Source organism: Somniosus microcephalus, chromosome 1 (genome assembly GCF_052327205.1).
Source record: "Somniosus microcephalus isolate GS21.2 chromosome 1, FLI_Smic_1.0, whole genome shotgun sequence".
NCBI classification, from domain to species: Eukaryota; Metazoa; Chordata; class Chondrichthyes; order Squaliformes; family Somniosidae; genus Somniosus; species Somniosus microcephalus.
This window is the reverse complement of record NC_140987.1, coordinates 436185930-436212649: the sequence shown is the minus strand read 5'-3', so window position 1 is coordinate 436212649 and position 26720 is coordinate 436185930. Positions and strand designations below refer to the sequence as shown.

The window sequence follows — 26720 nt, the reverse complement described above, 5'->3', positions numbered from 1 at the left end:
CTGCTGTTGCTGCACAGCTGGTAGTGGAGCGTGGGCGAAACACTGCTAAGGATTGTGGCTCTCAAGAAAGTGTTTCAAACACTGTTGTGGACAATCTGAACTGTAAACCAATCTGCTTCATGTAATTTTCTCTAGGAATTTAAACTGAAGTCCTGCATTAGGAGGAAATCTGAATCCATTGACAAGCGATTCTGCTTCGATATCGAGACCTTTGAAAGGTAAAGGCATGTTACTGCTTGGGGCAAAGACTGTTGTGTTAAGCAGCTGAAAATGGTCAAAAGACTGCTGTTGCCATGAACAACGCACTGTAAGCAGCAGTGCCAAAGGAATATCTGACACACATTCTGGACGTAGAATTTGACTCAATGATCTGCTTTTTTGTTTTTAAGCCTGTAATAACCGTGTGACAATCGTTAATCCACCCTGGATATACATCAATGAGCGTCGGCGCTGTGGGGAGCGTTGATGGGAGGCGTATGTCTTGGCAGTTGCTGGCAGTGCCTCTTCCCCTCTTGGTTCCTGCCCCTTCGGCCTCTAGTTGTTTGGTTGTTCCCTGGGAGTTGCTCAATATTGGAAGGAAATCTGGCATTCCATCTGTCATGCCAGTTTGGATTAGCGTCTCTAGCTTGAGAGCCTGAGCCTGAATCTGTTGCTGACGGGAGAGTTGGGATGTTATGGTTTGAGAGTCCTCTCTCTTCCCGCCCCTCCCCCCTTCACCAAGTGGCTGTTTTCAAAATGGTGGGCATGCCAATCGAACCACACACAACTCGGTAGAGAGTGTAATAAGGAGCGTGGTGTTTGGGAGTCTGTTTAAGAAAGAATGCTGCTTACAAAACCAGAATTATACTCCTTCAGCTGTGGCTCAGTTGTCGGCACCCTCGCCTCTGAGTCAGAAGGTTGTGAGGGTCAAGTCCCACTCCAGAGACTTGAGCACAAAATCCAGGCTGACACTCCAGTGCAGTGCTGAGGGAGCGCCGCACTGTCGGGAGGTGCGGTCTTTCGGATGAGATGTTAAGCTGGGGTCCTGCCTGCCCCCTCAGGTGGACGGAAAAGATCCCCTGGCACTATTTGGAAGAAGAGCCAGAGACGTTCTCCCTGGTGCCCTGGCCAATATTTATCCCTCAACCAACATTAGATCAAAAACTGATCATCACGTTGCAGTTTGTGGGAGCTTGCTGTGCGCAAAATGACTGCCACATTTCCTACATTACAGCAGTGACTGCACTTCAAAAAGTACTTCATTGGCTGTAAAGCGCCTTGAGACGTCCTGAGGTTGTGAAAGCTGGTGTATCAATGCAAGTCTTTCATTTTTTTTTTCTTTCTTTCTCGTTCTACAGTAAATTCTAAACAAATCTTCCTTTCACAGGCAAGGCCCTGTCACACTCCAGGCGCTCTCGGAAGCCAACAGAAGGTTATGGATTGAGGCGATGGATGGCAAAGAGCCAGTGAGTATCTTGCCGGATTCTCTTGTTTATTTTGTTTTTTTGGAAATTGTTTTGGGTCTCCATGCTCCCACCTTTCATGGAACACACTTTCCCAGCCAATAGCACAGCCAGATGTCCTCTGAACCCTTCCAATGCTGTTACAATTCGGGCTTTCTCAACAGATTTTATTACACAGGCAATAAATTGAAACTTAACCTTGCGTGTGAAGTGATGAGGATAGCCTGCTTCAAGGTCAACAATCTACCCTTGTACTGCTGGAGTATATATTGGGACTAGTATGGAGTACCAAACTTACACACCACACTGACAGACCATGTAGTTCAGGAGCGAGGTAAATCATCAATTAAATAACAACACTGAATTATAAAGCATTTGAAAATTCTTAGAGCCCTTTTTAGAATCCCTTAACTGAATCTAACTTGGACCTTGCAGATCCATGGACTGCCCACCACACCGCCTTGACAGACACACTAAAGGAGAGGCTGCAGTAAATGTACCTGGTCCAGGAAGCTGCTTGTACCTCGGGTCAAAAGCAGAACCTTTCACAATGGAGACAATGACTGAGGAAGTCCCAAATTCTTTGCCATCCAGTTGAGAATCTGTATTAATTATTACCAACATTGCAGTTGGGTAGGTGGTGACGGAATAACTTCCCTCAGTGAGCTACTTATTTTGAGACCGAGCATAACTATTATGTCTGTGTGTAATTGAGACACGGACTGCAGGAGTTGGTTATAACAGGACTTTACTGAGTGGAGACAAACTGGAACTAACTATGCAAAGTTACTACACAGGCTTATATACAGGGGTGGTCACTACTGGTACTGCAGTATACAGGGGCTGCAGAATATAGTTCCTTCTGCAAAGTACATACACTACAATTCCTCCCCTTTTTAGCTAAACAGTACATAACATTCAATTAATAATTAAATAACATATCTACAATTACAGTTGTCATATACATTAGCTGAAGTTAAGCAATTATAAGTTCAGTCTTTGAGGAGGCTTCCTGATTCTGTCTGGATAACGCCTCTTTGGGGTATCAGGTTCTTCTGGCAGAGTTGATTCAGAATCAATGTCGTTGTTGGGTTCGTCTGCTTCCAATATTCCCGATTCTGAGGTAGATGCAATTGGTACTTCGGTTTCATCACCAGGTGTATCGGATCGTGGTGTGGAATTGACGTTTTCCAGTGACTCTAGAATCTGGTCAGCATGGCGTCTTACAATGCTCTCTCCAATGTCCACGGTATAAATTAGAGGTCCTTGCCGTGTACAGATCGTTCCTGGCTGCCATTTCTCTGTGCGGTAGTCCCGGGCCAAAACTGGTTGACCTACCTTAAAACTCCTGGTCGGCCTTTCATTCATATTCTGAAACTGCCTGTTCTCCACATCTCTTCTGATGTTTGGCTTAACCAAATCCAAGCGGCATCGTAGTCTTCGATTGAAGAACATCATGGCTGGAGTTTGGTTGGTAACCGCATGTGTCGCATTCCGGTAGGCAAACAAGAAGTTATCCACCTTGTGTTGTAGGGGTATGTCTTCATTATACATTGCCTTGATAGCCTTCTTGAATGTTTGAACGAACCTCTCAGCCAATCCATTGGTGGCTGGATGATATGGGGCAGATGTGTAATGCTTAACACCATTGTTCTTTAAGAACCTCCGGAACTCTTCAGACACAAACTGTGGTCCATTGTTGGAGCAAATCTGTTCAGGCAGCCAATTTCTGGCGAATATGGTTTGTAAGACTGTGATAGTTTTTTCTGTGGTGGTTGAGGACATTTTTATTACCTCTGGCCACTTTGTGCATCCACTGCAATTAAAAACATCGAGTCCATAAATGGACCAGCAAAATCAATGTGCACCCTTTGCCATGGAGATGAGGGCCACTCCCATGGATGTAGAGGGGCTTGTGGTGGGGCGTTTTGGACCTTCTGGCATCCTGTACAGCTCTTGGTCATCTCTTCGATTTCTCTATCGATTCCCAGCCACCACACAAACGCTCTGGCTAAGTTCTTCATTTTTACCCCTCCCAGATGACCCTCATGAAGCTCATTGAGCACTCTATCCTTCAATTTGGGTGGAATTACTACTCTGGATCCACACATCAAGGTTCCTCTGCACACTGACAGCTGTTCTCTTCTCGGCGAGAATGCTGGCAACAGTGGTTCGCCATGTGCTGGCCATCCCTTCACCGTTAAATCATAGACCCAGGAGAGTGTCGGGTCATTTCGTGTTTCCTTTTCTATGTTTGCATTCGTCACAGGTAGACATTCGACTATGGTCGAGTGGAATATCTCCACTGGATCCACTGCAGGTGCTTCTTCCACCATCGGCAACGGTAGGCGCGACAATCCATCAGCATTCCCATGCTGTTTAGTTCCTTTGTACTCGATGTCATATTGGTGTGCCCCTAGGAAAAGGGACCACCTCTGTAGCCGTTGTGCTGTCATTATCGGGACGCCCTTCTTAGGGTTGAAAATGGAGACGAGGTTGATGATCAGTTAGTTGAGTAAATTTCTGACCGTGCAGGTAGTGATTGAACTTCTTCACCCCCCACACCAGGCTGAGGGCCTCTCTGTCAATCTGGGCGTAGTTACGCTCGGCTGAAGTTAACGAGCGTGACGCAAAAGCTATCGGCCTCTCTGAACCATCAAGGAATTTATGTGACAGTACCGCTCCAATGCCGTAGGGAGACGCATCACACGCCAGTCTTATCGGTAGTGATGGGTTGTAGTGAGCCAATACTTCTCTTGAAGTGATTAGGTCTTTACTCTTCTGAAAGGCCCGCTTACATTCATCGTTCCATTGCCATGCTACTCCAGTTTGCAGTAGGGCGTTCAGTGGGTGCAGAATTGTGGACAAATTCGGCAAAAACTTATGGTAGTAATTCACCAATCCGAGGAATGACCTCAGTTGCGACACATTTTCAGGCGCTGGAGCCTTAACTACCGCTTCAATTTTGTCAGGGGAATTATGTAACCCCTCTTCATCAATCACGTGACCACAATACGATATCTGCTTCTTAAAAAACTCGCACTTGGAGCGATTGGCTCATAGCCCATGTTCTCTTAGTCTAGTGAGCACCTGCTCTAGGTTGGCAAGGTGTTCACTGTCATCTTCACCTGTCACTAGGATGTCGTCCAAGTAACACTGAGTCCCCGGAATCCCTTGCAGGACTTGTTCCATCGCTCTTTGCCATATCGCCGGAGCTGATGCTACTCCGAATACCAGTCGATTATACTGGTAAAGACCTTTGTGAGTGTTTATCGTGAGATACTTCCTAGAGGATTCTTCAACCTCCATCTGCAAATATGCTTGTGCTAGGTCAATTTTTGTAAAACGCTTCCCTCCAGATAGTGAGGCGAAAATATCTTCTATCCTCGGGAGAGGATATTGTACTGTGTGAAGGACTGGGTTCACCGTCACCTTGAAGTCCCCACAGATGCGAACCTTCCTTGGCTCCTCAGACTTATTGTTTAACGTTTTCTTCATGACCGGAATGATGGGTGTCACCCACTCCCTCCAGTCTACCTTCGATAACACGCCTGCATTCTCCAGATTCTCCAGCTCTGCCTCGACGGCTGGGTGAATTGCATATGGTACCGGTCTTGCTTTGAAAAACTTGGGAATTGCATTCTTTTTTTTTATCGAGGCAGTTACGCCTTTAAGAGTTCCCAGTTCTTGTTGAAATACCACTTTGGCGTCAGCTAAGATTTTTGACAATCGTCCAGGTGTGCCGTCGTCATCCTTTTTACCAGCCAACGTCAGTGCCTGAATGGAGTGCCAGTCTAAACTTATCTTTCTGATCCATTCACGTCCCAACAACGGTGGTCCACCATCCGGCAGCATGTACAGATACAATGTCTGTATTTCCTTGCCGTTGTATTCGATAGGCACCCTTATTTTCCCTCTGGGGTATACTTTTTGCCCCGTATACATTTTCAAGACGATGTCTCTTTCAAGGGTATGTGTGAGAATAACCGCTCGTAGTCTCGTCGATTCATGAAGGTCAGGGCTGATCCTGTATCCAATTCCATTTTGACTTGGGGCCCTGCTATCGTGAGGGTGACCCAAATGGTTCGGTGATCCTCTTTTGCGATTACGTTGTGAAGGTTGAGACAGCTTCGTCTCTTGTTCTCGGATTCACTATCGCTCATCTGGTCTTCGGAACTACTGTCCGTCATCTTTTGTACTTTCCTGTACTGTTCCTTAGTAGCCTTTTTGTTGTCATTGGTCTTCTTCCCAGACCTGCAAACTCGTACAATGTGTCCCATCTTTCCGCATTGCCTGCATATTTTGTCCTTGGACCAGCAGTCCTTCTGGTCATGGGTTGTTCTGCTGCAGCGATAACATTTTTCAAATCCCCGTGTCATTTCGTGGGTGCCGTATTCCTGTGGCTTTTGCTGTATTTCCGCAGCTCCCCTTGCTGCTGCTTCGTACGATACTGCCACGCTGAAAGCCTTATCTAGCGTCAGCTCTTTCTCTGAGAGTAACCTCTTCTGGGTTCCTTCACTCAGGAGTCCACAGACCAATTTGTCCCGTAGGGTACCTGCCAGTCCTGCTCCGAACTGGCAGTGCTTTGATAGCTTGCGTAGTTCCATAAGGTAATCAGCATTGTTCTCATCTTTATGCTGATTTCTCCTGTGGAATTTAAATCTTTCTGCTATCAGCAGCGGTGTAGGATTTAGATGTTCCTGTAGGATATCAACAATTTTGTTAAAACTCTTCGCCATCAGTTTGGCTGGAGTAATCAGGTTCCGCAATAGGCCGTACGTTCTTGCGCCCATTAAGTTTAGTAGTACCGATGCCTTTTTCTCATCGGCTACTTAGTTTGCCTCGCAATATATTTCGACTCTCCACATACGTGGTCCAGTCTTCTATTGCATTATCGAAGGCAGTGATATAGCCAGTCTTCGGCATCTTGGAAATCTAAGATGGCGCCTCCCGCGCTTTGCCTTCTTCCCCGATTTAACAAAATGGCGTCTCCCGCGCTTTCCGTCTTCTCCGCTGCTGCTAGTGTTTTATGCCTTGATGGCGACGCCCTATGGTCTTCACGCACTTCCCCCCCACGCTGCTGCTAACGCCGCTCTCCGCGGTTCCCGTGGCAAACGGCAGCTTCTAATTTCTTTTATTTCCCCGTCGTCGGAGCAACCCTGCAGGACACTTTCCTCCCTCTTCTCGGGTCTGTACGCTGCCTGGCTTCGTAACACCGGCCGCGCCCTGTGTGCTCCACCCTCTCTCTCTCTCTCTCCTCCCGACAACGCTGCTCGGCCCCGTTGAAAAGCCACCCGATCGAGCTCTAGCCCGCCGCAGCCCAGGAAGGATCAGTGTACTACCTGCCACCAGCCCAATTAGCTGGAACACCATCGACAGGATAACCAAGCCCCGCTCTCGATAGCCTCTCCTGCAAATCTTTCACTCCGATGAATCAGAGGCGGTTGCCCCACGGTCGACGGCCGTTTCTTCTGATCGTTTTATTTATTTATTTTTTCTTTCTTCTGGCCTCGGCCTCTGACAACTTCGATTCAGGGATGGATCCCCATGAGGTGGTGCAGACTGTAGGTAAGTTCGGATTTGCTCGTCATCAGTATTATGTCCGTGTGTAATTGAGACACGGACTGCAGGAGTTGGTTATAACAGGTCTTTACTGAGTGGAGACAGACTGGAACTAACTATGCAAAGTTACTACACAGGCTTATATACAGGGGTGGTCACTACTGGTACTGCAGTATACAGGGGCTGCAGAATATAGTTCCTTCTGCAAAGTACATACACTACAATAACGGAGTTTTGCTTCTAGTATGGCAGCCTCCTTTTGTGAAACATTGGGGACAATTCTAAACTAACTCATCGGGCGGGAAACACACAGGAGTCATCAGAGAGCAATATCGGGCGGGGTGTAAAACCGGCGTTCCACCCAATCCCCATGGGTTGTCCGCCTGGTGTGTTGGGGCTTAAAATGACCCCCATTGTGTCAGCAACCCATCGAATGCCACTGAAGTTTGTACCAGTTGCTAGAGTAAATTCCTGTGCCATTGACCTGATCCTTCCAGACAGAATTGCATGTTCGCTCTATCCAGAGGTTCTCCTAGACAAAGGGCGAAAGGAATCCGATCGGGAGCAGTAACGTTGGCCTAGCTACAATTTAAATAAGATGTGACTTACGCGGGATGGAACCTGTACCTGTCACACATGCTCCTTTCTAACCGGCTGCAGGGAGCTGTACAAAGCCAGCATGAGATGGCATGCACAGTTTTAAAGGCAAAAAAACTCTGCTCTGCTCCTTTAGGAATAGCCTCTGTTGTCTTGCTGTCTACGGTTTGGACTACATATCCCAGCATTCTACCTGTTGGATTGCTTCACTACATTGCCCAGATATGGAACAAGAAAAGTCTACAATTTATTTCCAATGGCCTTTCTCCTTCATTCTGTTCTCATTCTAATCCATTTATTGAATAATTTTGCCTAAATGCACCTTAAATAAATTGCAGTTGCCATTTGTTTGCCTAATTGCCAATCCAAATCCTTCTACAAATCTTGAGCAATGTACGAGTTCTCCCGGGAGTCCTGGCCCATATTTATCCCTCAACCAACCTGACTTAAACAGATTATCTGGTCATTATCACGTTGCCGTTTTATGTTTATTCCTATATTTGGGGAGAGGGAAAGTTACTGCATGACGCAGATTCATTGGCCTTTTTCCAGTGTTTGTGTAGGACAGTGTTGTGGTAGGTTCTTTGATGAGCCCCTAATCCCAGGTAGGCTGACTAGGGCAGGAGGCAGAAGTGAAAGAAAGCAGGGGGAAACTATCTAGACGGTGAATAAGTTTGCCCTGTTCTTGTTGGCCTCCTGCTGGCTGCCTGGAGAGTGACCTTTACAAAGGCTCGAGGGCACGGGGTCCATTCTGGTGCTGGTATGTGCTTGCCAGAACCTTTGGAACTGCTGCTGGGGACCATAAAAGTGGGTGTCTGTGAACTGTGCAAAACGCTGGTTGTCAATGAGCTTAACTCTGCCGTGTTGGTCTGTCGTTTGTTTTCTTAAGGATCAGCGATGTTCAAAAATAAAAGCTGATGTTTAGGAACAGGAGGAGGCCATTCAGCCCCTCGAGCCTGTTCCACCAAGGCAGCTCGGTATCTGGACTCCACCTACCCGCCTTGGTCCCATAACCCTTAACAAAAACCTATCTCAGTTTTGAAATTTCCTAGCATCCATGATGTTTCTGATTTTTTTTTTTTTTTTTTTTACCCTCTTTTGGACTTTAATTTTCCCCTTGGTTTTAGTGCTAAAAATAAAAATTAAAAAGCACAATTTAAAATAAAACTGTTAAAACGATCAATTAAAGGTCTTTTATGTACAGTACATTGGCACATTGTTTTGAAGCTAAATTTAAGAGCGTCTTTTCCATACTTGGTATACATGCAAGGATGTGGGTCACATTAAAAACCCGATGCAGACAGGCAGGCGCAGAGCAGGTTTTTGGCTCTCTCAGCTGTGCATTCCATGCCAGAGCTTCCTCCTGGCAGGGGTGTAGTCAGCGCCACACTATCAAATCCCCCAAATACTAGCTTTAGTGCAATAGGACGCGGGTCAGCAAGTTGGTAGTGACTGACAAAAAAACAGAAGTGGAATCATAGAATGATGCAGCACAGAAGGAGGCCATTCGGGCCATCGTGCCTGTGCCAGCTCTTTGTAAGAGCGATCCAATTAGTCCCACTCTCCCCTGACCTTTCCCCACAGCCCTGCAAATTTTACCCCTTCGTCGTAATTTTTTGCTCCCGCTGATTTCTGTTCATTTAGAGGGGCAATGGCCTGACTTTTCAGCATCCAGAGAGAACAGGAGCTCCAACCACTGCCCGAGGGTAGCTGAGCTCGTAGCTCCCCGTCATGGGTGTCCGTCTATGACGCTGTGTAAAAGCCACCTAGTACAGTAATTCACTCCTCAACGTCACTGTGTGCCCGCCCCCAGAGTGGGGTTGCCAAAGCTACAACCTCTGTGGGCCAAAAGCAGCCCACGAGCCCTGGTTACCTGACCGAGTGAAGCCTTATTTCTTACTCTGCCACTTACTCCTGTGGGCCTGGTGGTTTGGAGAGGTCTGCTCCTTTACTGGGGTCAGTTTAATATAAACAAAAGAAGAAAGACTTTAATTTCTATAGCGCCTTTCACGACCTTAGGACATCTCAAGGCGCTTTACAGCTGATTAAATTCATTTGAAGTGGAGTCACTGTTGTAATGTAGAAAACGCGGCAGCCAATTTGCGCACAGCAAGCTCCCACAAACAGCAATGAGATGATGACCAGATCATCTATTTCTGATCTGATGTTGGTTGAGGGATAAATATTGGCCAGGACACCGGGTTTATACTTTGTATTTAAACTTAATGGGCAGGATTTTAACTTAGGAGGCAGGACTACAACTTTCGGGGTTGTAGTCCCGCCTCCATCGAGATGCGGCCAATCCACGCGATTTTAACTTGATTGACCTTGTTGAGCCCACTCAGCAGGCCAATTAAGGTCCACCCGGCAACAGGTGACGTCACAGATTGACATTTCATCTGTCAAGACGTGTTGACAGATGAAATATCAGTGTTTCACAGCTGTTTGAAGCTGTCAAACACTGACAGTCTTACTTCTAACATGAGTCCTTCTCCACAGACTCAGTTAGAAATCTCTCCTGCACAGAAAGCTGCAGGCTGTCACTTTTGACAGTTCACAGCCATTCTGCTTTCTGTGCCGGTGAGATGAGGGACTCCAGAGACCTAAAGGAAGGAAGGCTGAAAAGGTAAGAAAAGGTCATTTAAACTTCTTTACTCACTTTAGACACACCAAACACACTTACCTTTGCACTCATGCACACATCACTCACCTGAACACCGACATCTCGACTCCTTCAACCCAACGGCCCGTCTCCTCTAACTTGCCGTGGTTTGGAGCGGTCAGGAAGCCCACACTTCAACCTTAAAAATAGGGATTAGGCTAAAAACTGCCTGTTAACTACCTGTTAACAGGCAGTTAATTGGCACTAATCCCTTCCCGCCTCGGGGAGGCGGGTCCCAGTGCGGGGCGGGTACCCGCCTCCTTTGAAACTGGCATGGAGGCAGGTTTGGGCGCGGGATGGGGTCGGGACCCCCGATTTTGTGATTTTAACCCCCCACATGCCTCCAATCCCGACTCCACGGCCCAATGAAAATCCTGCCCAATATGTGGCCCATCGGTTCCAAAGAGATGCCATTTGGACAGCTCCTGCCCTAGAGGTATATGTTCAATGTCGCAAACCTAAAGTATTCACGTGTTTACGTAATTAAATGCTAATCAAACACCATTTGGAGACTTGTCTACATCTGCAGAAGCCAGGATACTAAAAACAGAAGCTTTCTTTGATGCATAGTTTAAAACACGCGCTGTCGACTGTACTATTTCCAAACCAAGTGTTTTGAAGAAGGGTTTCGACCCGAAACGTCAACTCAAATTTCTCTCCACGGATGTTGCCTGACCTGCTGAGTTTTTCCAGCAATTTCTGTTGTTATTTCGGATTTCCAGCATCTGCAGTATTTTGCTATCGTACTTTTGCTTTTCTGCATGCTGCTGTACTTGCCTTTACCACTAGAGGGCGGGTTTTTAAACATAACTTGCGAAGGGCCCCGACAGATACAGTGGCATTTAAAAGAAAGACAGACTTGCATTTATATAGCGCTGCAGGACATCCCAAAATCACTTTTAAAGCCAACTTTGCGGTCTCCGGTTGGTAGTGGAGATGCAGAGGGTCTGAATGACCCCCTTTACCAGAGGACACTGAAAACTTTGCCCCAGGTGAACTTGGCTAACTGAATGCCAGGATTTGAACCAGAAACCTAGCCCGTGTGGCTCAGTACCACTCCAGAGCTGCATTTGTTCACTGAGCCATCCAGGGCTCATAAATGATGTCTGTGACCTAAACTCCAAGTGGATGCGAGTGCATGGAGAAGGGGAGGTGAAACTTTCCATTGTGTCACCACGCATTTCCCTTAGAGAGCGAAAAGTATTCATGTAATTGCAGCTTAGCTCTGGGCCCCTTTCCAGCAATATTTGATTTAAATTCATTTTCTGCTTGACCAGGAGGAGCTCAACTGTGAGAGTAGGAAAAACTGTCTGAAAGTGGCTCGGGGGGGGAAAAAAAATTGGTATTTGCTGCCACCTGCTGTCCATTATGCGCCACTGCAATTCTATTCCCAACCAGATGTAGCTGCTTCTTGAAGGAATGAATCAACATCGTAACCAGTTGCTTTTGCTGAGAATCTATTCCAGATATCTGCCTTTGTGGGAGGAAAGAGAATATGCTAATCTTGCCTGAAGATGGTTAATTTTGAACTTGTGCTCATGGTCTCAGTAAAATGACCTGCTCACATCTCCATCATCAATGCCTCTGTGTTTAAAATCCTTAAAGAGAATGGGGAACAATAGAAAGCTCGATTTTTATTCTAGCAGTGAATACTGATTGCCTCTGATTTTGATTTCTTCTCTTTCTCTCTCCTCCTTCCCCCCCCCCCCCCCCCCCCCCCCCCCCCCCCCACCACAACCCAGCTTGTTCACGGCACAAAATACTTTAGAAATCTGGTGTAGGAAACAGGCTGTGAGGCGCCGAGAACTGGAGCTAATTACTGCAAACAGCTGTACATAGCCAGACTGTGTCTGGAGCCAGGGTTGCCTTTGTTATATATTCATAAACATCAATCAAACAATTCCCGTTCTACTCCAAATAGTATGGGGGGGGGGGGGGGGGGGGGAAGAGTTTTGTTCAACAGGCACCAGCAACTCTCGCACATCTCCCCCAAGTGACCATGAATGAGCCCAGGTGGAAACATCTGGCTGTTCAATCCCAATTGATTTGCTGCCCAGCATCTGTACACATGCATGTTCCAGCGGGAGTCACTGCACAGCCATTGGGAGCAGGAACCCTGCTTCATATTTTCCAGGACATCCCAAAGTGTTTTACAGCCAGTGTTTGAAGTGGAGTCACCGTTGCAATGTAGGAAACGCGGCAGCCAATTTGTGCCCAGCAAGATTCCCACAAACAGCAATGTTTTAGTGATGTGGGTTGAGGGGTAAACATTGGCCGGGACACCGGGGAGAATGCCCCAGCTCCCCTTCGCAGTGGTGCCACGGGATCTATTGCGTCCGCCTGAGAGAGCAGACGGGGCCTCGGTTTAACGTCTCATCCGAAAGACGGCACCTCCAGACAGTGCGGCACTCCCTCAGCATTGCACTGGAGTGTCAGCCTAGATTCTGTGCTCAAGTCTCTGGAGTGGAGCTTGAACCCGCAACCTTTTGACTCCCACTGCTAACACCTTGGCATTGCCTTGGCCGAGATCACTTAATGCAGGCCAGACTCGGGACTTTCCTTGTATTTATGATTCAGTACCGATTCATGTGGTATTGTTTAACATCCATTGAACCATTAAGGGTGGAGAGATCCATTGAACCATTAAGGGTGGAACTACTCCCCGTCCATCCTCTAACTGCTCATGTGTTCCATCTTCCTCCTCCTCCTCCTCCTCATTTAGTGACAACAACATCTGCCATGCAGGACTTTTGGTTTTTTTTTTGTCTGACCTTTTTAAGGGTATTTATACCCAACATAGGAACATGCTGTTGTGTGGTGTTTGTTCATGTTTTGCCTCAATGGCTTAAAGAAGATAAAGTTGCAAAATGTACTTTGGTGCAGATCTCAGATCTGACCGATGGTGGATTTTAGCCTGAGTTGTACAAGGTCTATTCCTGGAATTATCTAGTTCTCATCTTGACCTTGGCATATTTTATCTTTGGAAATGCTTCCCTCGTTTCCCCATGAACTACAGATGGATTTTATTATTTTATAAATGTTAGGAGTTTAAGACTTGGATTGTCAGTTAGTGTTAACCTTCCGAATGGGACAGTAAAAATGGATATTTTTGTGTGTTTCTTATCCTTTTCCTTTCTCTCTGTCTCTGTCTCCCTTGCTGCATACCATTCAAATATCCCTCTGCTAAGTTTTCCTTGTTGATAAATCAAAGTGAAGGACCAAGGACTGAAGGAAGTAGAAGAGACAACGAGATAAATCAAGAATTACGAGTTATATGGTGCCAAACTTGGGTTTTTAAAAGCCTACAGATTGTAGAAGGTCAGGAAGATTAAGGGAGGTACTGTGTTCCAGTTTTACATGGAGAGAGTGGTTTGAGAGCAGGAGACAGCACAACGATTCTTGATACTGATGTCAGGAGGAGGAAAAGTGTGCAAGAAGGTATAATTAGAGCTCGAGAGGAGAGTTCAAAGGAGTAATGACTGCGCTAGTGATAAAATAGAGACTGACCGTGTTGATGCTTTTCTTGGGTTAACTGCAGGACAAAGTCCACGGAGCGAGGGGAGAAAAGGAGAGAGAGTGAGTGACTTGCATCCGTCTCCCCATCCAAGCTGCATGAGCAGAATAAATATTTGTGGAGGGGGTTGGTACTGTAATCAATCCAGTAATGTACCGGAGTGAGCCAAGAGGTTTTCTCAAGCGCCTGTTCATAATCCAATATTAACAGCTCATCAAAAAAGCCTAAAGTAGGTATCATTACACCATTCTGGCTACGCCCCGCACTCGATTGGAAACATATTGCATCTGGATTTAACTCAAAAAAATATCGAGGAGAAAGCATGCGAGTGTGTTGGTTACAGAGCGATGATTCATTCCCAGAATGTGTCTCGAATGTGGAATGTTGGTGACTGGAACGCGGGACATTTTTTTTTCCCTCTCTTTAAAAATTCTGCTTTGTATAATCACGTTGAGACTACACAGAAGGATCCCTTCTGCAGATGTTGTGTGAGAGGATCGGTGTGGCTCCTGAAGAGCACTAATGGAAGAGTTGGAAAAGTTCAATGAATAGTTTGCATCCAGTCCCATAGGGAGTTTTTTTTTTACGAGACTGGAGAAGGACTGTTTCCAGTTTTCTGTCTACAAATATTTTATTGCGAGGCTTTGTCCAAAACTACCTCCGCTCCCTTTCTAACCACCCCCTCCAAACACACACAGATCTCTTGAACAGGCTTGAGGTGTTGATGATGTGTCCCTAAGTGACCCATGTGTTGGCAGATTCTGGTTAGAGTCTTGCTGTCAACAGTTTGACTTTGAGATTGCTAGTTTCATAAAGTAAAGTCTGATCGGCTCACCAATTGCACGTTCATCGATAAGGAGCAAGAAGAGTAGTACCTCGGCTGTGATGTTAATTCGTTCTAACTGTGTGGTTTCTGTTTACATTTCAGCGATTTGATTGAACATTTCACACAGTTTACTGCTGCATCTCACAGTTGGTGTGCACAAACATGTTTGTATTATAACATGAATGCAAGCGCTGGTTTGATTCAGTGGTAGCATTCCAAGACTGGACACCTCAGTGCAGTACTGTGTGAGTGCTGCATTGTCTGAGGTGCAAGCTTTAGAATGAGGCATTGAGCCAAGGACCTGTCCGCCTGTTCAGGTGGATGTAAAAGATGCCATATCACTGTTCGAAGTTGAGCAGGGCAGTTCTCTGTGTCTTGGCCCACATTCCTCCTACAACTAGTACTACCTGACGTAAGAAAACTACTGATCACTTGGTTTGAGTATAAAACAAGGCTTTAATCAACTGTTTCACAACCACGAGTTCTCGTTACATCACTAGTTCCTGGTTACAAAAACGTCCTGAGCAAGCTGGGCCCACGCCCGAGTATTTATACTTTCCTTGGACGGCGCCACTAGCTGGCCGCCCAGTGTTATCTCATGAGTCATTTCTACATGAATGGTAAGATTCATGACACTACCCAAAACAGATGAACTGGTCACTTATCTCGTTGCGTTTTGTGGGCCAAATTGGCTGCATGTCAGAGGTTGGCTGTGAATCGCTTTAAAACATCCCGGGGACGTAAAAGGCACCGTTTCAAAACTAGTTCTGGTTCTTTCCTTTCCTTTTATTGCTTTGATCACTTCTGGAATGTTCTGGATGATGCCAGTTATGTCTCTTTCTGCAGACAATGGCTGCTTTAATCGTCAGGTGGCTCAACGCCACCACCCGCCACGATAATGAACAATCTGTTTCCCAGCAAGGCCCCGGCCGGAGGGGCTAAATGGCCCACTCCTGTTCTTGTGTCCCAGCTTTGATCTCCGTTCCCGGTGAGTTAATTGATTCCGTCTGAATTGATGATTACATAGAAACATAGACGATAGGAGCAGGAGTAGGCCATTCGGCCCCTCGAGCCTGTTCCGCCATTCAATGAGATCATGGCTGATCATCCAAATTCAGTACCCTGTCCCTGCTTTCTCCCCATATCCCTTGATCCCTTTAGCCTTAAGAAATATATCTAACTCCTTCTTGAATATATTTAATGAATTGGCCTCAACTGCCTTCTGTGGTAGAGAATTCCACAGGTTCACCACTCTCTGGGTGAAGAAATTCCTCCTCATCTCTGTCCTAAATGGCTTATCCCTTATCTGTGACTGTGACCCCTGGTTCTGGACTCCCCGACCATCGGGAACAGCCTTCCTGCATCTAGTCTGTCTAGTCCTGTTAGAATTTTATAAGTTTCAATGAGATCCCCTCTCATTCTTCTAAACTCTAGCGAATATAAGCCTAATCGACCCAATCTCCTCTCGTACGTAATTCCTGCCATCCCAGGTATCAGCCTGTTGAATTACCCATGCTGCTCCTGGATTAGGGAGGTTGGACACCTACTTCTTCTTAGCTATGCAGTGAACCCAACTCGATTGCCATTTACACCTCATCTAAAGTCATCTTTTGTTTCTTAACTTGTCCCATCACCATCACCTTTTGCCTCGCACCATCATCCCATTTGTCTCTTAATCTCTCCTGCCTTCCATCCTATCACAGACCTTCCCTTTTGTTCTTTCCTCCCCTCCCCTCCCCCCCCTCCCCCTGCCCCTACACGTGCTTAAAAACCTGTTCCATCTCCAGCTTTTTCAAGTTCTGACGAAAGGTCATCAACCTGAAACGTTAACTCTGTTTCTCTCTCCACAGATGCTGCCTGACCTGCTGAGTATTTCCAGCATTTTCTGTTTTTATTTCAGATTTCCAGCATCTGCATTATTTTGCTTTTGTGTCAATAGCGTGTGTTTATTTGAGGATAGAATCCTCCAGCATCTCATAACCTGCTACCACTCATTGTCCAAGCTGACATTTGGGAGCACTGGAAGACATCTTGGTGCTTGCATCCTCACCCCCGAGAGAGGAGAGGGAAACTCAGAGTGGGGAGAAATGAATGTGTTGAGGGATAATCCTTCTATTGTCCTGAATTAACCAGCTATTGTCTCTCTGCTTCTGAATTCCAGATCTACATCACTCCGAATGCGAAACCAGAGGAAAGTATGTGTGTAATGTTTCACTTATTCATTTACTTTGGTTGGGCATTTTGGAATTCTGTATTATTGATAGAGTGCAGAGTCTATATCTGAATCCTCACTAGTTTAATTTTTTTCATGCACAGTGCAACTGAATGAACTTGGCTTGAAGTTTGTGAGGAGATGCATTAATGCTGTGGAGTCCAAAGGTGGGAAAATTATCTTTCTATTCCCATTATTAATAAAACCCTATAGTATCTCAAGCCAGTGTTATAATGTCAGTGGAACGCACAGGGGGCAGATTTGCACGGTGCCCCTGGTACTATAACCCACTGACAGCAGATTTACACAGTGCCCCATGTACTATAACCCACTGAGGACAGATTTACACAGTGCCCCTGGTACTATAACCCACTGAGGGCAGATTTACACAGTGCCCCTGGTACTATAACCCACTGAGGACAGATTTACACAGTGCCCCTGGTACTATAACCCACTGAGGACAGATTTACACAGTGCCCCTGGTACTATAACCCACTGAGGACAGATTTACACAGTGCCCCTGGTATTATAACCTGCCGAGGACAGATTTACACAGTGCCCCATGTACTATAACCCACTGAGGACAGATTTACACGGTGCCCCTGGTACTGTAACCCACTGAGGACAGATTTACACGGTGCCCCTGGTACTGTAACCCACTGAGGACAGATTTACACAGTGCTCCTGGTACTATAACCCACTGACAGCAGATTTACACAGTGCCCCTGGTACTATAACCCACTGAGGACAGATTTACACGGTGCCCCTGGTACTATAACCCACTGAGGACAGATTTACACGGTGCCCCTGGTACTATAACCCACTGAGGACAGAGTTACACGGTGCCCCTGGTACTATAACCCACTGAGGACAGATTTACACAGTGCCCCTGATGCAGGCCCCCATCTAACCCGCTGCATCACGCAGCTCTTCACCAAGAGCTCGATTTAATCCCTGCTCCCAGTGGGACCAGCTGAGAGCTTGAATTACACGGCACCTCCAACACTGCCTTGTACCTTTCCATGGCTTCCCCTCATTTCCCTGGCAGCACGTAGCAGACTGACTGGAATGATGGGCTCGTCATTCCTTTCTCCCCCCCAACCCCCTCCCTCCCCAAAAGATGGGAGTGGGGAGACATGGCGCTGTCTGGTTTACAGAACAAGTTTCCTTTTTATTTCAATGAATAAAATTATCTTGGCTGAAGAATTGAAGGTGTGAAAAAAGATACAAGTTTAATATTAAGCCCCATTTTTATAAAATATTGAATTTGGATTTATTTATCTTTGCAGGAATCACTACAGAAGGTGTTTACAGAACTGTGGGCAGCAACTTCCAAGTACAGAAACTACTAACTCAGTTTTTTGGTGAGAACACGACTTAACAAGGAAGTTACTGGTGCTGCCTCTCTCAGCCTTGCTCACTCAACAGTGTTGAGTATCGGTTGGACCAGAATTCAGAATTGGACTGATTTGGGTACCATAATAGTATTTACACCCCTGTGCCGTGAACTGGCAATGTACAAGTTTGTGGGTTGTCATCTACGGCCTCCTGTGCCGGGGACCGTTCCCCAGCCGCCGCGCCCGTAACTGGGTTAAGCGACCACGGCAGACGGACCAAGCTGCTAGCGGCGGCTGGTTTGCGTACTGGAGGGGCGCCATTTCCCGATTCTCTCACTGATGGCCAATCGCGCTGCTTCTGTTTTTAAAAAAAAAAAAAACTCCAGAGTGTTGTGTTTTCCCGATTTGAACAGCATGATGGACTGGAGAAGCCCGAGGTGATTGGCGACCTTTGCTGTACAATTCTTCCAGCGTTCGTAGATCGGTCTTTGGCAGCAACTGGAGCGATATCCGAAACCAATTTTTAATGTTAATTAATACCAGTTCCATTCCTTTTACTTTTTTTTTCACTTTTTTATCGATGATCATTTTACCTATTTATAAAAAAAAAAATCAGCATTATGAAGAAGGGCTGAGCTAGAGACAGGAATTTTGTATTATACGGCAATATATTGAAGTCCGGTGCAATCCAACAACAACTTGCATTTATATAGTGCCTTTAACATAGTAAATCATCCCAAGGCGCTTCACTGGAGCGTTATCAAACACAATTTGACAGCGAGATATTAGGGCAGATATAGAAAGAAAGAATGAAAGACTTACATTTATATAGCGCCTTTCACGACCACCGGCCATCTCAAAGCGCTTTACAGCCAATGAAGTACTTTTTTGGAGTGTAGTCACTGTTGTAATGTGGGAAACGCGGCAACCAATATGCGCACAGCAAGCTCCCACAAACAGCAATGTGGTAATGACCAGTTAATCTGTTTTTGTTATGATTGAGGGATAAATATTGGTCAGGACACCGGGGAGAACTCCCCTGCTCTTCTTTGAAATAGTGCCATGGGGTCTTTTACGTCCACTTGAGAGAGCAGACAGGGCCTCGGTTTAACGTCTCATCTGAAAGACGGCACCTCCGACAGTGCAGCACTCCCTCAGCCTAGCTAGAATGTCAGCCTAGCTTTATGTGCTCAAGTCCCTGGAGTGGGACTTGAACCTTCTGACTCAGAGGCGAGTGTGCTACCATCTGAGCCACAGCTGACACGTTTGGCAATGAGTTGATTTTAAGGAGCGTCTTAAGGAGGAAAGAGAGGCGGAGAGGTTTAGGCAGGGAATTCCAGAGCTTAGGGCCTCGGCAGATGAAGGTGGAGTGATTAAAATTGGCGATGTTCAAGAGGAGCCCAGAAATCTCGGAGGGTTGTCGGCCATGTTCCCTTCCATTTTTTTTTGGGGTGTGCGGCCCTCTTAAGCGGCTGTGCGACCCATTCAAATGTCCACGGTGTGCGTGGTTTTTCCCATTGTGAAGCTGGCAAGCGGCCTGCACGGGACCTCCAGACCGCTACACGGCCGCAAAACTTAACAGGAACATTGGTTATAGGGCTGGAGGAGATTACAGAGGGGCGAGGCCATGGAGGGATTTGAAAACCAGGATGAGAATTTTTACAATCGATACGTTGCTGAACCGGGAGCCAATGTAGGTCACAGGTGATGGGCGAACAGGTCTTGGTGCGAGTTAGGACACGGGCAGCAGAGTATTGGATGACCTCAAGATTGCGGAGAGTGGAAAATGGGAGGAGAGAGGGAGGTGGAGAGATTTACAGCGGGAATTCCAGAGCTTGGGGTCTGAGCAGCTGAAGGCATGGCCACCAATGGTGGAGCAATTAAAATCCACATTGCTATATGTGTTGAGGTAGACTTAATTCTTCCATATTCATTTAAAAAAAAAAAAATTTTCATAGAATTATCATACAAGTCCATGGCCTACACACACAAGCACCATTTTTCCAGGGGCTTTAGTAGACTCAACAGTCAACCTATTCAATCACTGTAGAGCAACAATCAATAAAGCAAAAACGGTATGCAGTACGTAGCCCAAGCTGTAGAGAGCAAGGCCGAGGAAGTCCTACTGGGACGGTAGAGTGCACTGGCCAGACCAAGTGTTGTGTGTAGTTCTGGTCACGGAGACGAGGGAAGGCATTCACTTTTGCTCGCCCCTTCCTTTCCCCCCCCCCCCCCCCCCCCTCAGAAGGTCTGCTGACGCTCGCCATTTGTGCTCGGGCGAAGAATGCCCATTTGGGGTGAGGTACCAGATGGTTGACGGCACCTTCAGGGCCAGATGGCAGAAAATTGGGAAAGGAAGTACAGGAAACTTTTTTTTATCCGGCATGGCCGGGACCGACGTGGTGCCGGTTCATCAAAAATTCCGGATTACCAAAAACTATAGTAAAAGATAGGGAGCTGAGAGCTCCGTATAAAGCAACAAACCCTGTTGCTTAGCAACAGCTTCAGAACAATGGCCACAAGTTGCAAGCGTCTCTGTAGCTTAGCAACAGCTGCAGCCACACCCTTGCACAGCAACAGATGGAGGAAGGCAAGTAATAAAAGTTACCTGAACCTACTCCTGAATTTTGCCGGTTAACCGAGATTTCCGGTTATTTAGGTGCCGGTAAATCGAAAGTTTCCTGTAAACGCTTCAAGGTAAAAGTACTAAAAAGAAAGAACGTGTGGCAAAACGTTTAAGCTGCACATGAACTGCCTGCACCAGCCAATGTTGCAGGATTTAAGATTTTTTTTATTACAGGCTATTCTAAGTATACCAGAAAGCTCTTGCAATTAGGCGACGTACCTCACTTCTCAGTAAGTGATCCACTGAACTTTTATGTTCCCCGCTCACCACCCCTCTGCTCCCAGAAACCGTGGGCACTGTAGAAACCAAGGCGCACAGCAAGGTTTCCATGCGTTTATTAAACTGTCCTTACTGACCGACCTACGCAGTGATTGTGGTTCATTTTACTGTATTATTTCTTGTTCCTTAGATCCAAATCATCCTGGTGATGTTGACCTCCAGAGCATCGAGTGGGATATGAAAACAATCACCAGTGCACTGAAGCACTACCTCAGGTAGGCGACCCCACAGGCTACGTAGTGCAGGATGATTCTATCCTGCCCCCCACCCTATCTACTCCATACCTGTGAGAAGTGATATGTTTATCCATTTTTTTCAATAGTTTAAAGGTTATGTGATACGTGATAGAATCACAGAAGCAGGCCATTCGGCCCATCGTGCCTGTGCCGGCACTTTAAAAGAGCTATTCAATTAGTCCCACTCCCCCCTGCTCTTTTCCCACAGCCCTGCAAAAGTATATATCCAGTTCCCTTTTGAAAGTTATTATTGAATCTGCTTCCACCTTCCTTTCAGGCAGTGCATTCCAGATCATTATAACTCGCTGTGTAACAACAACAAAATTCTCCTCATCCAAGTATCTTAAAAGGCAGATTTAAAAAAAAAAAGCCTTCAAAATGGCTTGTCACTGGAAATTAGCTATATTTCTCTGGCCTTGCCTGACGTGTATTTGTTTTACGAAAGACCGTCAAACTGTTGTTTAGTGACGGAGGTAAAGTTTAGAAAAGAATGGTTTAGAAAGCTGGATGAAACTTGCATTACTGACAAGTAGTGATGCTACAATCTATTCAGGACAGCCTTTGTTTAGACAGTCCTCAATTGACCCAGCTGGCCTATGCAAGCCTTTGCCCAGGTTTTTTTTTTTTATTCGTTTCTTTATGGGTTATGGGCGTCGCTGGCATGGCCAGCATTTATTGCCCATCCCTAGTTGCCCTTGAGAAGGTGGTGGTGAGCCGCCGTCTTGAACCGCTACAGTCCGTGTGGTGGAGGTATTCCCACAGTGCTGTTAGGTAGGGAGTTCCAGGATTTTGGCCCAGCGACGATGAAGGAACGATGATCTATGTCCAACTCCGGATGGTATGTGGCCTGGAGGGGAACTTAGAGGCAATTCTGTTCTCATGCATCTGCTGCTCACGTCCTTCTAGAGGTTGGAGGTTGTGGGTTTGGGAAGAGCTGCCGAAACCCTCGCAAGTTGTTGCAGTGCATCTTGTAGATAGCACACACTGCAGCCACAGTTTTTGACCCAGTGTCGATGAAGGATTGGCGATATACTTCTAAGTCAGGATGGTGTGTGACTTGGCGGGGAACTCGGAGGTGGTGGTGTTCGCATGTGCCTGCTGCCCTTGTCCTTCTAGGTGGAAGAGCTCACGGGTTTGGGAGGTGCTGCCGAAGAAGCCTTGGCGAGTTGCTGCAGTGCATCTTGTAGATGGTCCACATTGCAGCCACAGTACGCCGGTGGTGGAGGGAGTGAATGTTTAAGGTGGTGGTGGTTCGGGTGCCAATCCAGTGGGCTGCTTTGTCCTGGATGGTGTCGAGCTTCGAGTGTTGTTGGAGCTGCACTCATCCAGGCAAGTGGAGAGTATTCCATCACACTCCTGACTTGTGCCTTGTAGATGGTGGAAAGGTGGTAATATAGCTCCCTGTCCATTGTAGTAATGGCTGCCTTCGTCTTGCAGTGTGGATTCTCATTGGGGGGAAATGCGTAGGAGAAGTGAAAGCTTTGGCAGTTGACATTCTAGTTAGTTATAATTTTTGATCGAGCTGCAATGGATATGGAGGCAAGGTCCAAACTTCGGAGATGGGCTCACCTACAGGACTCCGAAAAAGACTGCGTCTGGGATTAAAATGTTACTAAGCTACCAGTCAACTCGATTTATTTGAAAAGACACCAGACTTTAGAAAGGATGTCAAGGCCTTGGAGAGGGTGCAGACGAGATTTATTAGAATGGTATCAGGGTTGAGGGACTTCAGTTATGTGACCAGATTAGAGAAGCTGGGGTTGTGCTCTTTAGAGCAGAGAAGGTTAAGGGGAGATTTAATAGAGGTGCTCAAAATTATGAGGGGTTTTGATGGAGTAGATGGGGAGAAATTGCTTCCATTGGTAGCAGAGTCGGTAACCAGAAGACATAGCTTTAAGGTGATTGGAAATGAAGAATTATTTTATGCAGCAATTTATGATGGTCTGGAATGTACTGCCTGAAAGAGTGGTGGAAGCAGAATCAATAGTTTCAAAAGAGAATTGGATAACTACTCGAAAAGGAAAACATTTCAGAGCTATGGGGAAAGAGCAGGGGAGTGGGACTATTTGGATAGTTCTTTCAAAGAGCCGGCAGGGACATGATGGGCCGAATGGTCTCCTGTGCTGTATGATTCTGTAAGTCTGTAAAGAAAGTCCATTGAAAGGAACTTAACCGGTAGGTTGTCTGTTTAACACTCAAGAACTGGTTCAAATCTACAGAATTATTTGAGCTAACTTGGACAACTGGCTGCATTTTTACTGGTGTTGCAAAAGGCTGTGAATGTATCTCATTGAAACGTATAAAATTCTGACAGGGCTAGACAGACTGGATGCAGGGAGGACGTTTCCCCTGGCTGGGGGGTCTAGAACGAGGGGTCACAGTCTCAGGATACGGGGTAGGACATTTAGGACTGAGATGAGGAGAAATTTCTTCACTCAGAGGGTGGTGAACCTGTGGTATTCTCTACCCCAGAGGGCTGTGGAGGCCAAGTCACTGAATATATTTAAGAAGGAGAGCGATAGATTTCTAGATACAAAAGGCATCAAGGGGTACGGGGAGAGAGCGGGAACATGGTATTGAGATAGAGGATCGGCTATGATCATATTGAATGGCGGAGCATGCTCGAAGAGCCGAATGGCCTACTCCTGCTCCTATTTTTCTATGTACCTGTCTGGTATGAAAGTGACTGACACTAACCATCCACTGAAGTGACCTGAATGAGCGTGTAGAAAATCCTACTTCTAAATCCAGAGACAAAAATGGGTCTATTGTTAGTCCAGGGCACAGTGTATCTCGGGTTACTTTGTGTGTTAGGTAACCGTTTGGATCGTCGGGAGTTTGCGTGTTGGTCTGTGGAGCTGGCTGGCGTGTTGGCCTGTGGAGCTGGCTGGCGTGTTGGTCTGTGGAGCTGGCTGGTGTGTTGGTCTGTGGAGCTGGCTGGCGTGTTGGTCTGTGGAGCTGGCTGGCGTGTTGGTCTGTGGAGCTGGCTGGCGTGTTGGTCTGTGGAGCTGGCTGGCGTGTTGGTCTGTGGAGCTGGCTGGCGTGTTGGTCTGTGGAGCTGGCTGGCGTGTTGGCCTGTGGAGCTGGCTGGCGTGTTGGCCTGTGGAGCTGGCTGGCGTGTTGGTCTGTGGAGCTGGCTGGCGTGTTGGCCTGTGGAATCACAGAATCACAGAAACCCCACAGTGCAGATAGAGGCCATTTCTGCCCATCGAGCCTGCACCGACACATATCCCACCCGATCCCTGTAACCCCTACACCAACACATATCCCACCCTATCCCCGTAACCCCACGTATTTAATCCCCCTAACACTAAGGGTCAATTTATCATAGCCAATCAACCTAACCCGCACATCTTTGGACTGTGGGAGGAAACCGGAGCACCCGGAGGAAACCCACGCAAACACGGGGAGAATGTGCAAACTCCACACAGACAGTCACCCGAGGCCGGATTCGAACCCAGGTCCCTGGCGCTGTGAGGCAACAGTGCTAACCACTATGCCACCGTGCTGCCCGTGTTGGCTGGCGTGTTGGTCTGTGGAGCTGGCTGGCGTGTTGGTCTGTGGAGCTGGCTGGCGTGTTGTTCTGTGGAGCTGGCTGCTGTGTTTAGTGTAAGAGAAGCATCTGGCAAGTGTTTGAAAGGCAACAGCTCTTGCAGACGGCAGAAATTGCCCTTTTTTTTGTAGACTGTGTTCAACTTTTTTCTGGCATGTTCTGGTATGTTCTGTGGATATACACCACAGGCTCTTTGTGCTCCTTTTAAGCTATTTGATTTCTTACAAACCTGTTCACTGTCGTTCCAGAAGAAATTGTTTTAAGTTCTCCCAATAAGTTAAAATTGATTCCTGTACAACACATGGCAGTGCTTTAGGACAATTGCTTCCATTTCTGTTTTAATCCTTAGTCTGGCAGGCCCATGAAAATTCCATGGCAGTTTTCCCACACTGTGGGGGGGGAAATTTTCCGGTGGGGGGCCAGCGGGCGTGATCGGTGGCAGGTCGGGTGGGAAAGTGGTTTTTTTTTTTGACAGTGGGTCGGAACCCCACTGTCAACCCACCGCCACGCACCTTTACCAAATGTCGGGTCTGTCAGCGCTGAGCAGACCCGACACGCAGTGGCAGGGGAGGCAATTCAGGTCATTCTCTTGTAATTCATCGAGTTCATTCATGATCTTCACCGCACGTCAATTACAAGAGAAATGCAGGGAACAGCACCAACCGCTGTATATGGCCGCCTTTGATCTCACAAAGGCCTTCGACACTGTCAACCGTGAGGGATTATGGAGTGTCCTCCTCAAATTCGGCTGCCCTCAAACGTTTGTCACTATCCTCCGCCTGCTTCACCACGACATGCAAGCCGTGATCCTGACCAACGGTTCCACCACAGACCCAATTCACGTACGAACCAGGGTCAAGCAAGGCTGTGTCATCGCACCAGCACTCTTCTCATCTTCCTTGCTGCAGTGCTCCATCTCACCCTCAGTAAGCTCCCCACTGGAGTGGAGCTAATTTACAGAACAAACGGGAAACTGTTCAACCTCCGTCGCCTCCAGTCCAGATCCAAGGTCATCCCATCCTCTGTCGTCGAATTACAGTATGCAGACGATGCTTGCATCTGCGCTCACTCGGAGGTCGAACTCCAAACCATCGTAAACACCTTCACCGAGGCATACGAGAGCATAGGCCTTACACTAAACATCCGTAAGACAAAGGTCCTCTACCAACCTGCCCCCGCCACACAGTGCTGCCCCCGATTATCAAAATCCACGACAAGGCCTTGGACAACGTGGACCACTTTCCATACCTCGGGAGCCTACTGTCAACAAGGGCAGACGTCGACGACGAAGTCCAACACCGCCTTCAGTGTGCCAGTGCAGCCTTCGGTCACCTGAGGAAGAGAGTGTTTGAAGACCAGGACCTCAAACCCGGCACTAAGCTCATGGTCTGCAGGGCAGCAGTGATACCTGCCCTGCTGTATGCCTCAGAGACATGGACCATGTACAGCAGGCACCTCAAAGCACTGGAGAGGTACCACCAATGCTGCCTCTGCAAGATCCTGCAAATCCATTGGCAGGATAGGCGCACCAACGTCCGTGTTCTTGCTTAGGCCAACATCCCCAGCATCGAAGCTCTGACCACGCTCAATCAGTTCCGATGGACGGGTCACATTATCCGCATGCCTGATACGAGACTCCCAAAACAAGCGCTCTACTCGGAGCTCCGGCACGGCAAGAGAGCCCCAGGTGGGCAGAGGAAACGCTTCAAGGACACCCTCAAAGCCTCCTTGAAAAAGTGTAACATCCCCACCGACACCTGGGAATCCCTGGCCCAAGACCGCACAAAGTGGAGGAGAAGCATCCGGGAAGGCGCCGAACACCTCGAGTCTCTTCGCCGGGAGCAAGCAGAAGCCAAGCGCAGGCAGCGCAAGGA

General features: G+C 47.2%; 1 protein-coding gene across 4 annotated transcripts in view; it reads left to right on the top strand.

Moving 5' to 3' along the window:
• Window positions 1-26720, top strand: part of ophn1 (oligophrenin 1) — a 254404-nt gene that overhangs the window by 134595 nt on the left and 93089 nt on the right. For all 4 annotated transcript variants that reach the window (XM_086000871.1, XM_086000881.1, XM_086000862.1 and 1 more), the window contains 6 exons: window positions 136-218; window positions 1367-1445; window positions 16765-16798; window positions 16920-16982; window positions 18105-18179; window positions 21188-21272. In XM_086000871.1, coding sequence (XP_085856997.1) covers window positions 136-218; window positions 1367-1445; window positions 16765-16798; window positions 16920-16982; window positions 18105-18179; window positions 21188-21272 — 419 coding nt within the window. The remainder of the gene's footprint in view (window positions 1-135; window positions 219-1366; window positions 1446-16764; window positions 16799-16919; window positions 16983-18104; window positions 18180-21187; window positions 21273-26720) is intronic.